The sequence below is a fragment of the Solanum stenotomum genome, chromosome 4 (assembly GCF_019186545.1).
Source record: "Solanum stenotomum isolate F172 chromosome 4, ASM1918654v1, whole genome shotgun sequence".
NCBI classification, from domain to species: domain Eukaryota; kingdom Viridiplantae; phylum Streptophyta; class Magnoliopsida; order Solanales; family Solanaceae; genus Solanum; species Solanum stenotomum.
This window is the reverse complement of record NC_064285.1, coordinates 2,378,466-2,394,417: the sequence shown is the minus strand read 5'-3', so window position 1 is coordinate 2,394,417 and position 15,952 is coordinate 2,378,466. Positions and strand designations below refer to the sequence as shown.

The window sequence follows — 15,952 nt, the reverse complement described above, 5'->3', positions numbered from 1 at the left end:
TATTTACGATTTAATTATAAGAAAAATAATTAAGATAGACAAAGAAAAAATAGAGAAGAGAACTAAAAGGTGGGAATCAAACTTTCGTTAAAAAGGTACTCCTATATATATAATCAATCAACTGAATTATGAATTAATAAAATTTCAAGACGAAAATAGAATCATAATCAACAAAGTAAAAATTTAAATAACTAATCAGTTAAATGAAATCTTTTTTTTAGAGAAAGAGAGAAAGATAGTATAGTATTTGATTGACTAATTTAAAATGGTTAATTCTTTTTTTGATTTTCATATAGTATTTCAAATTCGTATCGAAGCTGATGATACAAATATAACATTTTCAACGAGATTTTTTTTCCTAGAACTCGAACCGAAACATCTAATTTAGTAAAGCAATCCCCCCACCCCTTGTAATTTGCCAAACCCAGCGGCAAAACCCCCAAAATCCGCTTTATCCTCTCCAGATTTCTTTCTCTTTCTATATACACTGAATATTCCTTCGTTCAAATTTATGAGAGCCTTCATATTCATACTGAATTGAAAAATTATCCTTTTTTTCCTTCCATTTTGATTTCTGGTTCAGTATTTCATCGGTTCAGTGATCTGTGAAGTTTAGCAGCTTTTATGATAATCTGAATTCTGGATAACTCTATTTGGTCTTTTTCTGCTCTGGGTTGTTTTCTACTTTTCAATTTTGTTCATTGGGTTGAAAAAATCTGTTTTTTTTCGTTTTTTGGTTCCGCATTTGATTGGTTCAGTAATCAGTGATCTGTGAAGTTCAGTTTCTATGCTAATCTGAATTCTGGGTAACTTGACTGGTTTTTTTTTCTGCTCTAGGGTTTTTCGTTTTCAATTTCTGTTCATAGACTTTGAAAAATTCTCTGTATTTTCGTTTTCTAGTTCCGCATTTGATTGGTTCAGTGATCTGTGAAGTTCAGGTTCTATGTTAATTTGAATTCTGGGTAATTCGATTGGTCTTTTTCTGCTCTAGGTTTTTTTACCTTTTCAATTTTTGTTCATAGGGTTGAAAAAAATTCTCCCTTTTACCTTTTCTGGTTCGGCATTTGATTGGTTCAGTGATCTGTGAAGTTCAGCTTCTATGCTAATTTGAATTCTGGGCAACTCGACTGGTCTTTTTCGCATTTTTTCTATTCAATTTATGTTCATAGAGTTGAAAAATTCTCTGTATTTTCCTTTTCTGGTTCCGCATTTGATTGGTTCAGTGATCTGTGAAATTGAGCTTCTACTCTAATCTGAATTTTGGTTTCTCGTGCGGTTTTTCCATTTCAATTTTTGTCCTTCATAGTTAAAAATTTCTCATTTTTTTGTTTTCTGGTTCAGCATTTGATCGGTTCAGTGATCTGTGAAGTTTAGCTTTTATGCTAATTTGAATTCTGGTAACTTGACTGGCCTTTTTCATTTGATTGTTCGGGTTCTGCATTTCATTAGTTCAACAAACAACAAACAACTATAACAACATACTCAGTGAAATCCCACAAAGTGGTCTGTATTTCAATTGTTCAATGACGTGTAAAGTTTAGCTTTTATGCTGATCTGAAGTTTGGTAACTCAGACTGGTATTCTTTTTGGTTTGGGTTGTTTCCTTTTCTCGTCAGTGTGATGGTGAGTTCCGAGAGCTTAAGTGAGTCTGCTTCACCACCACCAAAGAAATATGGTGTCACAAAGCCATTATCTCTTGCTGGACCCACTGAGGCAGATCTTCAAAGAAATGCAGAACTAGAAAAGGTAGTTCTTTTTTTATATTTTTGTTCTAGGATTGTCTGAGTTGATTTCACTTGATTATGAATTTGTATTGACTTTTGGGTTTTATGGTGATGGGGTAGTTTTTGAGGGAATCAGAATTGTATGAGAGTGAGGAAGAGACTGCAAGGAGAGAAGAAGTACTGCGGCGACTTGACGAGGTAATTAAACCACATTAATTACTTTAACAATTTGGATTAGTTATGAGAGAATATATGTATTATTTTATGCAAGTATTAGTTATGTAGAGATCAATTATTATGTATTAGTTATGCGGGTTTCTAAATTGTCAACCAAACGTTGTATTAATTCTATACCAAAAATAACTTATTTCGTATCTACCTTTCATACGTTGTACAACAACAACATATCTAGTGAAATCCCACTAAATGGGGTCTGGAGAGCAGACTATGGAGATAGAGAGGCTGTCTTCGAAAGACCCTTAGCTCAAGTGTATCAAACCCAAGTAAAAGAAGAGGAAAACAATGAAGAAAACAGAACATTTAATAAGAAAAAGCAGTGTACAATTTTAAAAGGAGCAATAACAACAACAAAATAGCGTGGGAAGTGAAATGCAAAAAAAACATATGGCTATAGATAGCAAAAACAAGAACTACAAGTGTGTGACTAGTACTACGACAGGCACTAACAAGTCTAAACCGTCGCAAGGAAAAACAACACTCTACCCCTATTAACCTTCTACCCTAATAGCGACCTCCACTCCTTCCTATCTAGAGTTATACGTCATAGTTCGTACAAGTTATACGGACATTAATACATGGATAATTTGCTTTTTATCCAGCTACCAGACGACCCCTTTATGTTTACATGAATTTGATGAAATATGCATTATTGTTTGCCAGAATTGTCATGTACTAGGAAAAAACTTTTCAGTTTATGCATTGGATTTGCTGGTTATTTTGATATTTAGCTCCTTGCAATAATCCCTCTTGTATTATCCTACCATTTGCATATTGAATTCATTTCATATGTCCATAATATCCAACTAATAGTGTTGGATTCTCATAAGGTGATCTATCCATGGAAGTGTAGTGAAAGAAGTTGTAATGACCAGTCACTATTCTGTTGTAGATTGTAAAACAATGGGTCAAACAATTGACTCGCCAGAGAGGCTACAAAGATCAAATGGTTGAGGATGCAAATGCTATCATAGTCACCTTTGGCTCTTATCGTCTAGGGGTAAGTAAAAGTTTCAGCGTTTATGGAAGTTACTTGTAGTTAGTTCTTCCGGAAGCAGCTTAATAGAATCCTCTTCTCTGGATGTTAATTATGCTTCAAATCTTCACCTGTAAGATTAACATACCCTCTACTCGGTTTATGTTCCTAGCTTTCTTCTGATTGGAGGTTAGAAATGCTATGCATTATGTGGACCGTTTTATGTGAAGTTCAACTTACTAAAATTTTGGACGGCACCTTTAGAAACTGAGTAACAACACTAGTCTAGGACTTCCAATTTATTCCTGCTTTGCAATTAGTCTCTAAGTGATCTCATGCTGCTCCATTTTCTGTGCTGCAAGTTTAACCTTGGTTAATAACCAATGGACTTAGATTTGTGCAATATCTCACGGGACTGTTAAGTAGTTGAACTATTTTGTCCTAGAATGGAGGCAGTGCTTTTATTTGGGTCTACTTAAGGTGATGAAGGAATTCCATGAGGTTGTAGTTCTTGTAATTTAGTTTTACAAAGGTATGGAAATCCATGAAAAACCTGAAACAAAGTTTGAACAGGATGCGTCTTCACTCTGCAGATGGTAAATGTGTTCAGTACTGGAAAAAACAACATACACCAAGCTATTTGGGATTAGTAATACGAATCCTCACTATCCCTGGTTATGTCTATCTCAGTCTAATATTCAGCAATTTAGATTCTTAAACAGTAGAAGTTCTCAACATTCTGTACTGACATACAAATCTCTAACAACATTAAACACATCTCCAACAGAAGTATTGGATATGCGGAAAGGGTCAGATTTTCCCATGTACTCTTCAAAAAAGGTTATATTTATACTTTTTGATATATTTCCCATACCGTCCAACTTTGAGCACATATAAGCCCTTGACCATTAAATCCCTTTGTCCCCAACTTTATTTCCTACGTGGCGTCCACATGAATTTTTATTCCCCTTAAATCTGGTTCACATGTAAGTTACTTTAGAATCTGAATGGTCCCTTCGTTCACTATCTTGAGGTTCTGGCTCAACAAATGCATAAGTTGGTATTGTACTCCTTGCAGGTTCATGGACCAGGAGCTGACGTTGACACATTGTGTGTTGGTCCCTCCTATGTCAATCGAGAAGTGAGTACAACCCACTGGTCAAATTTTTTGTTGTGTGGTTCAGTGAACATGACATAATTTGATTAAAATTGTTCCTTTTTGTGTTTACCCCATTTTTTTTTTATTACTATGCAGGAAGATTTCTTTATCCTTCTTCATGATATTTTAGCTGAAATGGAAGAAGTTCGTGAACTTCAACCAGTTCCCGATGCTCATGTCCCTGTTATGAAATTCAAATTTCAAGGGATATCAATTGATCTTCTTTATGCAAGTATAACTCTCTTGGTTATTCCTGAAGTAAGTTGGAATTAAGTTTTCATGAATTGTTCTTTATTTGTGTAGTTTCCTTTTTCTTTTTATTTCCCTTTTGAAACTTGTGGTATGTCAAGGATTTCATGGATGTTGTTTGTTAAGGCTGGTACTTGAAGAGTTGGTCTACGTGGATTCGTTCATTCAATGGAGAATATAACAACTTCTCATTTATTATGCGTATTTCGACTGTGTTCCACCTTTTCTTGCGAGCTTTGGATATGAAACATGTGGTTCTTGAATATTATTATTCAGGCTTCAATTATATTGTTATGCTGAATTGAATTCAACTCCAACTTGTAATTTTGATTTGGCAATAGGATTTGGATATCTCAGACCAATCTATACTCTATAATGTGGATGGACCAACTGTTCGAAGTCTGAATGGTTGCCGAGTTGCTGATCAAATACTGAAACTAGTTCCCAATGCTAAGGTAACCATCAGTGTTCCTCCTTCCCTTAAATGATTGATCATTTCCATGTTTACTTAAAACTTTTGCAGCACTTCCGCACAACTCTTAGATGTCTGAAGTTCTGGGCCAAAAGACGTGGTGTTTATTCCAATGTGAGTTCCTAGTCCCTCGAACCATCTCAGTGGTCTCTCTCTCTCTAGTCATTCTTCTTGTTTGGTCATACTCTTTACCATTAATTTGATATGATGGCGCCATTCTTTAGAAATATCCCAATCTGATCATGATTTTCTGGTTTGCCTCTTCTGTGCTTCTTATTCAGGTTACTGGATTTCTTGGTGGGGTGAATTGGGCTCTTTTGGTTGCTCGCATTTGCCAGTTTTACCCAAATGCAATCCCTAGTATGCTTGTTTCTAGGTTCTTCCGTGTTTATACACAATGGCGTTGGCCAAATCCTGTGATGTTATGCCCAATAGAAGAGGATGAACTTGGGTTTCTTGTTTGGGATCCGCGCAAGAATCCTAAAGACAGAACTCATCATATGCCAATCATCACTCCTGCCTACCCTTGCATGAACTCTAGCTATAACGTCTCACCAAGCACTCTTCGAGTAATGATGGACCAATTTCAGATTGGTAACAAGATTTGTGAGGTAAGCTATAAAGGTTCAGTGTTCTTTTGTCATAAAAAAAAAGGTTCAGTGTTCTTTCTTTCCCCTTCTTCTTGTAACAAATTTTAGTAAGTAGTGCTGATGTTTTTAGTTTATTCTTTTGTCCAGGATGTGGAGTTGAATAAAGCACAGTGGCCTGCTCTTTTTGAGCATTATTTTTTCTTTGAGGCGTACAAAAACTATCTCCAGGTTGAAATCGTAGCAGCAGATAATGGTGATTTGCTAGCTTGGAAAGGCTGGGTGGAATCACGGCTTCGACAACTCACGCTAAAGGTGAAAGTTGGTAGTTTTTGTAGTTAACTCACGTTGATGAGAATTGTTAGCACAGAAAGATAAAGTCCGGGAGGGAAAGATCTAATTTCCTTGTCCTTTTTCTTCTTATTCTATTGATGTAATGTGTAGTTTTCGGTTGATGCTTTGCAGATTGAGCGGGACACCAATGGGACGTTGCAGTGCCATCCTTATCCTAATGAATTTGTGGACATGTCGAAGCCATGCCCGCATTGTACTTTTTTCATGGGTTTGCAGAGGCAAAAGGGTGTCAAAGTACAAGAAGGTCAACAGTTTGATATTCGTGGAACAGTCGATGAGTTTAAGCAAGATGTAAGCATGTACTCTTATTGGAGACCGGGCATGGATATCTATGTCTCGCATGTTCCTAGGAGGGAAATTCCTGCTTATGTCTTTCCTGATGGGTATAAGAGACCACGTCAATCTAGAAATACAATTCAACATACTCCCGAGACAGATGCCAAAGGTTGCATGTCTTCTGAAGAAAGGCGTTCAAAGAGGAAGCAGGAAACCCATACAGTTGATGTACAGTCCGACAAACTGCCGAAACGTGCTTCTATTAGTCCTCAAGATATAGGATCTGTGTCTCCTGCAAGTGTTTCTAGTCGGTCAGGCGGATCATCACAGATAATCACTCCTGAGGAGTCACTCCAGGAGGTTAAGACTGCTGGCCTTCAAAACCAAAGTTCTGATGATAAATCAACAGAGGATACTGGGGAGCAGAAACCATGCATTTCTGAGTGAAATGAAAATTCCACTGATAGTTTAGACATCACCACATCGAGGAACTTGTTGGAAGTTATAAAAGAAGGTTTTCTTGACCAGTCCAACATAACATTCTTCCGTTGCCAGGAGGCGCTTAGTACTTGGGAACAATGTTCTAGAGGTGCCCCAGCTTCGCAGGCTATGCAGGAAGGTGGATAATGATGAGCAGCTCGATGGACCAGGTATACAAACTTGAGGTGGGTGGATGGTGTGAAGGAGTTGAAATGTGCTCGCATCAAATTCCAAAATTCAAAACCTCTCGAGGAGTCTCTGAGTTTTTGACTCACGAATAGTGGCCGATGGCAGTGAGAGACTGGAAGCTTTGAGTCGTTGCAGGATGATACAAGCTTCGCAGACTAGATTTCAGTTGTGGGATGGATGTCGAAGTGATAATCAGATAGTGCATGAACTACACTACAAATCCAGCAGCAGGGGTTAAAGGCAGCACAACTTCATCAAATTAGCAAAATCAAGATTTCCCCCAGACAACAAAAAATCAACAGCAAGAGAGAGTAGAACTAGAAAGCAGCACCAGAGTCCAGCAGCATAGCTATTGAGGTGACAGAAGTTTGAAAATTTGTAAGAGAGAGAGAACATGGATGGTGAAAAGACTGAATTCGTAAAAAGCCATATTAGCACTGTGTTGTATGGTATTCTATTGTTGTGATGAATATAATATTTTTGGCTAAATTGTAGAATTTTATGTTGTTCTATGTCACATGTCAACTACTAGAAAAGTAGGGTATGAGGTAAAACTATTATAAAATATTTGGTTCGATAATCAATACCCCTTTCTTCATCAATCCTGACTTATTTCTCTCCTTTGAATTTGACGATATAGCTCCCAACCTCAAGTTCCTAGTCATCATGTTAGAGTCATCAATTTGACCATTAGTTCATTATGATGTGTTTATGTATAATTTCTTGTAACCTGTTAGATAACAATATTGTAACTGGAATTTATTTGGTAAGTGAGTCATTTTGTAAATAACATACTTACCTTATAATTATATCACTATTACATGATTTTGCTGTGTCTTTGTTTATCTATGTTGAGGTGAAACTCCTACATATATCAGTTTATCAGAGCTGTTGAAGCTTATGTTGCTCGGATTCTTCAAAAGTGTCGCAATACTTATATTAGATCCTCCAGCCAAAATGTTGTCGCTTCTATGTAAGATACTTTAAATATGTTGTTGTACCTATGCTACGACCAACGCATCAGAGGTTGAAGCGTGCATTTTCAGAGGATCAGACAATAGTTGCAGCAATATTCTTGGAGAAACAAATCAAATAGTTTTCATATTCAAAAGCAGAAGCTTAATAAATACTAATAGCATATATTTCATAGTTCCAAAACTACATAGGTAAAAGAACAAGATGACAGAAAGCTAGGCTATGGTTAAAAGGCTCTTTTTATAAGGGTAACAAGTATATGGTTTTGAGCCTTGTGGACCTTCAATATTCCTCAAAGTATTATGATCCATAAATAACCCTTTGTTAAACCAATAAAATACCAATTAACCATCCAGGAAGTGCATAGGCTTTATCATCCAAGACACGTACATAACAGTTTTCCAATAACTATAGCACCGAAGAAGACGCGTACTGTGATGAATACCTTGGTTGTTAAATACAAGTTTAACCTTGCATTTTTAGGTCCATAACCGTGCTTCTTAGTCCTCCAAGATCCATATATCCAATCTATTCTTATAGATAAACAATTGGCAGAGAGACAAACACTCATCCTTCACTAAAAGAGACAAACACACAGATGCGACAACATTATTGACTGGAGGATCTAATGCAAGTATTGCGAGAATCCGAGCAACATAAGCTTCAACATCTCTGATAAACTGATATTTGTAAGAGTTTCACCTCAACACAGATAAACAAAAGACCGATAAATTATAACTTATATGAGGGTTTAAAAACAATGTTCACTATTCTGTACACAACACCAGGAAGAAAAATCATGTAATAGTGATATAATTACAAGGTATGTATGTTATTTACAAAATGACTCACTTACCAATAAATTCCAGTTACAATATTGTTATCTAAAAGGTTACTAGAAATTATACATAAACACATCATAATGAACTAATGGTCACATTCATGACTAGATAACTACTGTCTATAGATGATTAATTAACACCAGAGTCGTATTGTTTTCTCTCTTCTTGAATAGACTGAAAAATCCGAGCAGCAGATTCTGTGGCAGACCTTGCATTACGAGGTACGACTTTGATGACTCGAGCATCATGACTAGGAATTTGAGGTTGGGAGCTTATATCCGGGTTCTTGGTAGCTGGAGAAGTTGGGAATAGAGGAAGAACATTTCTTCGCTCTGTGGCGTTATCCACAATTATTTTGTTAGCTGTTCCACTTGGACTGCTTGCAGTGCTGGCCTGCATTTCAGCATCTCTATAGGAATGAGATTTCACATCTGGGACAGTTCCATTCTTATTGCTTGGCATGTTACTCGAGTTCTGACGTTGAACAGAAATATTAGCTCCTCCTCCTGATAACTGACCTTGTAAATCTTGAGCAACAAACAGACTTGATTGATCGACAGCTGAAGATGAGATTGCTGGATTAATAGCTGGCATGCCATACGAAGGGAAGTAGTTGTGACCAGCTGGAGGTGCAAAAGGCATTCTGACCCCTTGATACTGATGATGAGAAGCTGGAATTCCATAAGATGGAGCTGAATGGTTTCCGATTATCAGAGTCGATCCTGGGGGTCCATAACCTCCACAGATTGAACTCGTGACTCCGGGTCCAGGATATGGCTTGTATACTAGTCCTTCGGAAGGAGTCATGACTGGGATCAACCATTGGTGCCCTGAGGGTTGATTGAAGCTCCAGGGACCCATGGTGGAGTCATTTGTTATTAGGTGACCTGGAAACAAACTGTAGCTTGAAGGCTGGCTATTATTTTGCACAGAAGAGAAGGATGCCTTTCCCACTGTGTTTTCAGCCGAACATTCCATACTAATGTTAGGTTTCTCAAAATCCTTCCTCTGCTTTGAAACATTGTGACCATCTCTAACAATATACTCCAACGGAAGTCTTTTAGCAGATGAATCCTTCACAGGTTTGCCTACTGTATTTTCCGCAGAACATTCCATCCTAGTGTTTGGCTTCTCAAAATTCCTCCTCTGCTTCGAAACAGTGTGACCATCTCTGACGATATACTCCAACGGAAGTTTTTTAGCAGATGAATCCTTTACAGCTTTGCTTAAATAAGCACTATCTTCAAGCATGCTTTGTGAACTAGCTATGAGTCTCTGGACCTGTTATAGTTACACAAAAGCTTCAGCAGAATTACTTAATTCAATAAGAAAAAAAGTAAATGTAAATTGTGTTTTTCTGATATATAAGTTTATTAGTTCAAAAGGCACAGCACCCAAGATAGTGCTAAAAATGTTTACATCATAGGACTAGACTGACTCCTCTTGTCTCTGTAATGACTCAATCCAGTTCAACATGACATCTATATTGTCTACAGTACAAAATTGCATTCTGATACTACCTCACCTTTATTAGACGATGCAACTCAAAAACTTGAACCGCAAACGCTCTTTGCTGGCTGTTCCAGGACAACAGGGAAAACGTCAAGCAAACAAATAACAAATAGAAAGAAGTTAGCCCTTTCAAGTGCATTGAGAAAAAAATTATCAATTAAAAATGAAAAAGAAAAAGACTAGTGCACTGCTGAAAACAATTTTAAAGAGAGAATACCACTAAGTTAATCTAGAGACAAGACAACAACAAATACTGACGAAAGAAAGGGGGATGGATATCCTCACCCATCTAAAAAGTAGTCAGTTCCATCAAGACGCTTGAACAAAAGAGAACCTAAAACAGCAATAGACAACCAACCGGGTGATAAAAAATTCTAGAGCTTCAGAAGACAAGACCATATTTAAAGCCTCCCGTTTTTCTACGGATTTCACACACACAACATCTCTTCTATATCATAATCAAAAAATATAAGGCTGTCAACATGATAACCTTTCCTACAGCACTAATATGTGGTGGAGACAGCTTCCATCACAGCATAACCCATTTATGTAGTTCTAGGATGCACACTGAAATTAGAGCTTTAGAAGTCATTAAAATGCATCAGTATGCTAGCACCAGATTTTGCCTCTCTCCACCACAGAACTAATTTTGTTCATGTGAACTTATTAAAACAGAGGGGGTCACCAGCCCAAGCAAGGAAAACCGATTTTGCCTCTCTCCTTGTTTTCCTGTTAATTTAATTCAATATTTATGTTTCTTTATACACATGTATCTACTGGACTGATTTTCTCCTTCAATTTCTTTCCTTGAATATCTTTTTCTTTCACACAACAATAGAGACATATGGAAAAAGAAATATGTCGAGCTCTAGTAGTGAATTAGCAAAACAAATATATGAGTTCTAACGAAGAGACTAGGGAACTGCCTTTTCAGAAACTTCATAAGAATCTAAGCTTTAAGTTGTTATAGCCCATCCAGGGTTTGATGCACAAGGAAATTAACTCTTCTTTAGAAAAATTGGTATGCTCCCCTAAATCACATAAGAACAAGCTAAAAGAGTCGTAACAGAGCTTCCATAATCCAGAGACAAAAACCAGTAATTTGAATAACCAAAGACATTGTAAGGTCATACTTCATTGAATAAATTATAAATTATTCTTACTATCAAGGCAAAATGGCCATGAGGATACTGAAGTTATCCAATATTCATTCAGTAAGATAATGCAAAGAACATATATTTATCTTGATGATGAAGAATTTTGTCGAGTAGCAACACAAGATGGATTTGATATTCATTTAATGTGTTGATTACTAAAGGAAACACCGATTTTTTGCTCAATTGAAATGTGATCCTAAAATGGTATAAATACTTTTCAATTATTTCAGTTAAGTTTTGTTTCTAGTTTCCTCAATAGTGATCTGGATGTAGTCACTTACTTTGTGTTTCTTTAAATTTTATAATGTAGCTTTAATTGTTTTTCTTGGCTTACAAACATCTATTTTGATTGAATTTAACACATTGACATTGAAAATGAGGCGAAATTTATATATTTCTAATTGAGCTTGAATTCCAATTCCATTGTAAGGGTGAGGCGATGGGAATGTCAAATTTGATTGAGCTTATTCAATCTTGCAAGAGAGAGAACAAGAAATGATTTGAAAAGAAAAAAATTAATGTCTTCTTGATTTCTCGAAGACACTTATTTTGGATCAATTCTTTTGAGCTAAAAGGTCATTTATAATGGACAAGAGGAGGTAGTATTCAAAAGGGTCATTATCCCATTCAAAGGTGTTGAGACCTTTCACACTCCATCCACTTGCACCAAGTCAGCAACCACTCGGTCTAAATTGTTAAGACCCCCAGCAGAGACAAACGAAAACCAATAAATATCCTAATATAAGGTGAGAAAGCTCTAATTGAATAAAGACCATTAGCATTACAAAAACAAATGATGAAGTAGACTACAATTTTTTTTTAAATAAAACTATTTATGTGGGGGAGTTTCATGTTGTAGCAAAGCTCATGTCACTCGTAATCATCTAAATAACTAAACATGCCACTCAAACTGCACCCAGTGGCAAGACTAGATCATGACATTGAAAGATTATCAAGATGCATTATCTGACAAGGTCCTTCTAAAACATATTGCAGTTCAAATGTCAAATTTAAGTAGGAACAGATGTCTAACAAGTGATAAATATCCTTCGGGATCATTCTGAATAACAAGTGACCTAACTGATAAAGTAGGCAGATATTTCAAGAGAACATGTAATACATTCACAGAACAGATAATGTTGTTACAGCATGCAAAATTACTCCAGGAGAACGTACCTCATTTACATAAAATACCATGAGGATACACATAGAGGTCAACTGGTCACTTTCTCTATAAATGATGATCTGAGTAGCACTTGGAAGTACACCATCAGTTAAGTGGAAATCAAGTTTAAAACAAAAGCCAACATACAAGATCATCCACCCAACTACCAAAGAGTTGGCAGACTCATATTTCACATATGATGATAAAATTCAAATGTCAAGCTCAAATACTTATCATTCACCAAGTCAATACAAAACAGTTGAACTTACTTGGCAATAGCTCTTCTGGCGTTCCAGAAATGTTTTTGACCTATTATCCCAACAACATCGTCAGGAGATATGTAAATTCCAGATATAGATTCCACCATGGAAGTCTCTGATAAGTCGTCACCCCGGTCCACAATTTTTGTTTGTAATGATTCAGATGCCTTGTCTTCCTTTGATTCCTTATCATTACTGTGATTATTATTAGGACTTATCTGCTCTTTTGATGCAACATCCTTCACAAGAAGAGAAGAATCACCATTATCAACAACCCTAACAGGTTCAGATAGCATGGTGCCACCAACTTGAGAATCAACTCTGCATTCCGGTCGTAGCAGATCATTCTTACAAAATATGCCAAAAATATTATCAGGGTCATCTCTCGGTTCATATTGCAATTGTACATCAGCCTTCTTCAGAACATCATCTAGCTTATCCATTGATGGAATTGAGGTAGAGTTGCACGAAATCTTTCTGCCTACGGCGATCTGTTTGGAGTTCTCGTCATTCAAGTCTTTTCTAGAATGCCCCGAAAGTACTGCAGTAGAGGCAGAGAGCTTTCTACCATCCAGAGTACTATAAAGCTTTCCATCTCCTTGGCCTGCCTTGGATTTAACAAATACAGGAACTCTGAAGTCATCCTCTTCTGTTTTCTTGTTAGACTCAACTGGCAGCAAAGGAGTTTTTGAATTTGAACTGCAGGAATGTGGATTTTCAGTAGGATGTCTTGATGGAGGAAGTTGTACTGAGAAAAAATCATCATTTTCACGTCCATTCCCCTGCACAATTTTATTGCTTAAATCAGTCAGGTCATACATTCAAACATCTACAAGATTCATAATCACCATGCACAAAAAATATAAATCAAATCCGGAGTGAAACAGATAACATCATGAAACCTCTAAACTGCATAAAGATTAAAGGTAATACCAGCTTACATTAAGAACACATTTTGATGTAGCAGTCCGTTTGCTACTAGTACATTATCTTTAGTTTCCAAGAAAAAGATTAGAAAAAAGAAAGCAAGGAAATGACAAAACCATTTACTTAATTGAATGAGGTAATTCAAATTCTCTTCAACAGACCTTTAAGAGAAGGACAATCACATAAATTAGTTAATAACATCCTGCTGGAACATTAAGGTGAAGAACTTAAGAATTTCGAGCTAATACTTAACTTCCTCATTGTTATGCAAAGCATGCCAATGGAAGTGGTGTCTAGCCACCCCAACCTTTTTCCCAATAAAACAAAACAAAGGAGGTTAGCGAACGGTGTGCATATCATCTAGTGATTATCTCAATAATGCTGGCACACAATAGTCAATCTAGATGATTTTAAACAATATCACAAAGTTAAGACAATTGATTCTGTTACAATTCTTCAGCAACTCATTGCAATTTAACCCAATTCCTGTGAGAAAAGCAACCATCCTATCCTATAAGAGTGTTTTTTGGGTAAAAACAAAACTAAGAATTCAAAAAGGATAAAAATGAACTCTTTTATCTTAAACAGGTCTAACAACAGACTTAAAATCAAAAGCTACCAATCATAACAGTAAACCATAACATTCAAAGCTAATGCCCAACTCTATTGGCTAAATTAATGAATCAGCTCACATATGTTACTCATGTACACTCAGCAAAAAGGAATATCATACATTCAAAGCTAATTCCAACTCTATTGGCCAAATTAATGAATCAGCTCACATATATTACTTATATACACTCAGCAAAAGGGATAAATTTCAGTTTGAATACCTGGATATTTGCATTGTTAGGATTATTCGAAATCCCATGTTTGAATCTCTGAGAAGGAATACTGAGCTGCTCATAAAGAGCCATTTTGTTTCTTGGAGGTGCTCTTGGACCTCCCTTTTCTGTATCATTAACATGAAGCCTTGGAAACATAGGTCCCATTAACTTCTCGTCACCCTTTCCTCTCTTCATTTCTTCCCTCTAATAGCTTCTCAACAGGTTCACCCAATCTCCAACATTCATTAATTCAATCCAAAAAACGAAACTTTACCATACATTCAAGTTCCAAAATTCAAAGAAATCCGTCCAATTACATCAAATTTCTGCACTTTTCAGCAAAACCAATCAAAATTGAAAAAAACGAAGCAAAACCCACCTGAAAAAACAAGAATTCAACCGACCCAGAAACCCAAAACACAATCTTTACATAGAAATCAAGAGATTTCTGAAGCACCCAGAAGCAAAAAAGATGTATACTTTCACAAAATTACTATTGTATTTTTCTGTGATCAGGTAATGAGAACAATAATATCAGGGAAGAGATAACAGTGAAGAAAAAAACAAGAAGTAATTGGAAAAGTCGGCAAAAGATCAAACGACTGTGTGAAAATGGAAGGGGCAAAAAAGTGCAAAATTGGAGGACCCAATATTTCTTGGATAGAACAGAGAGAAATGGAGAGCATCCAATAAGAGAGTATTTATTTATTAGGATTATTAAAATATTCAGTTGAGATCACTCTCCGATAATTTAGTTTGTTTGTCTTATTTTAATTTTACTAGTATACGTACCCGCGCGTTGCGCGGAATATTAATTTTTGATTAATTTCAGAAAATATCAAATAGATCAAGTATTTTTACACGTTTGTATTGATTTTATTTTTTGTTGTATTAATAAATTAATATTTTTTCATGTTGACTATTTATTAATTCAAATTTTTCACATGAAATGTTCAATATCATAAGATTAAATGACATATTGGTTTGTTTTGCATATGTTTTTCTTCAAAAAAAAAAAGGTTCAAAATATTCTTTACATTACTAAATTAGTGTAATATTATAATAGAAAAATAATGTAAAATGGAGTATATATATATATATATATATATATCATTGAAATTTGTTAATTACAAATCGTGAATCAGTTACTTGTTATGTTATTTTAAAATTATAAATTAAGATTTTAATTTTTCAAAGAAAGAAAATAATAACCTATAGCTTTATCAATAAACAGATCAAGGAACTTACAATTTTTTCTAGTAGTATAATATATTATTTAATGGCCTAATATTTTTTTTACCTTATCTTTAATAATTCCTAATTAATTAAATGTACTATTATTTATTTCACTTTTGGCAAAATAATTTTCACTTCTTTGAAACCTTATAATAATATGTCTCTTTTGTACCATTTTCTTTTTAGAATTTATGTTCATTTTATAGGTTTCTAAATTCTAAAAGTTAAAAACAGTTCATAACCTTAATTTAAGTATAGTAATTGTTTAAAAAATTTACATTTCAAATAAATAACTTCTAACATGATCCCATCACTTCGTTTCCAAGCTGCACGTCCACCTAAAAAATA

The 15,952-nt window shown here is 35.5% G+C and overlaps 2 protein-coding genes across 7 annotated transcripts; one reads left to right on the top strand and one right to left on the bottom strand.

Annotated features, from left to right (window-relative positions):
• Positions 1-459: 459 nt before the first annotated feature.
• Positions 460-7,190, top strand: LOC125861912 (nuclear poly(A) polymerase 4). 6 transcript variants are annotated; one of them, XM_049541818.1, is made up of 12 exons: positions 790-806; positions 1,342-1,503; positions 1,617-1,746; positions 1,845-1,922; positions 2,854-2,961; positions 4,016-4,078; positions 4,193-4,354; positions 4,687-4,800; positions 4,889-4,963; positions 5,099-5,428; positions 5,555-5,719; positions 5,870-7,190. In XM_049541818.1, the coding sequence occupies exons 3-12, from the start codon at positions 1,621-1,623 to the stop codon at positions 6,479-6,481; spliced, it is 1,833 nt and encodes a 610-aa protein (XP_049397775.1). In that variant the 5' UTR covers positions 790-806; positions 1,342-1,503; positions 1,617-1,620; the 3' UTR covers positions 6,482-7,190. The 6 variants fall into 6 exon arrangements, with proteins under 6 accessions (XP_049397780.1, XP_049397777.1, XP_049397775.1 ...); XM_049541820.1 differs by lacking the exons at positions 790-806; positions 1,342-1,503 and adding an exon at positions 463-627; XM_049541824.1 differs by lacking the exon at positions 2,854-2,961 and having other exon boundaries at positions 791-806; positions 4,869-4,931.
• Positions 7,191-8,466: 1,276 nt separating this feature from the next.
• LOC125861854 (protein EARLY FLOWERING 3-like) lies at positions 8,467-15,020 on the bottom strand. The gene is made up of 4 exons (XM_049541744.1): positions 14,375-15,020; positions 12,624-13,396; positions 10,046-10,097; positions 8,467-9,801 (listed from the first exon to the last, which is right to left on the bottom strand). The coding sequence occupies exons 1-4, from the start codon at positions 14,561-14,563 to the stop codon at positions 8,650-8,652; spliced, it is 2,166 nt and encodes a 721-aa protein (XP_049397701.1). The 5' UTR covers positions 14,564-15,020; the 3' UTR covers positions 8,467-8,649.
• Positions 15,021-15,952: the final 932 nt, after the last annotated feature.

Bases quoted from the DNA above. Each gene is read 5' to 3' on its own strand.
- LOC125861912 (XM_049541820.1), top strand. From the start codon at position 1,621: ATGGTGAGTTCCGAGAGCTTAAGTGAGTCTGCTTCACCACCACCAAAG. The intron at 2,962-4,015 runs GTAAGTAAAAGT...TACTCCTTGCAG, and splicing joins TTGGCTCTTATCGTCTAGGG to GTTCATGGACCAGGAGCTGA. The intron at 4,079-4,192 runs GTGAGTACAACC...ATTACTATGCAG, and splicing joins CCTCCTATGTCAATCGAGAA to GAAGATTTCTTTATCCTTCT.
- LOC125861854 (XM_049541744.1), bottom strand. From the start codon at position 14,563: ATGAAGAGAGGAAAGGGTGACGAGAAGTTAATGGGACCTATGTTTCCA. The intron at 13,397-14,374 runs GTATTCAAACTG...AAAATTGTGCAG, and splicing joins CTAACAATGCAAATATCCAG to GGGAATGGACGTGAAAATGA. The intron at 10,098-12,623 runs GTAAGTTCAACT...GTCCTGGAACAG, and splicing joins GCCAGAAGAGCTATTGCCAA to CCAGCAAAGAGCGTTTGCGG.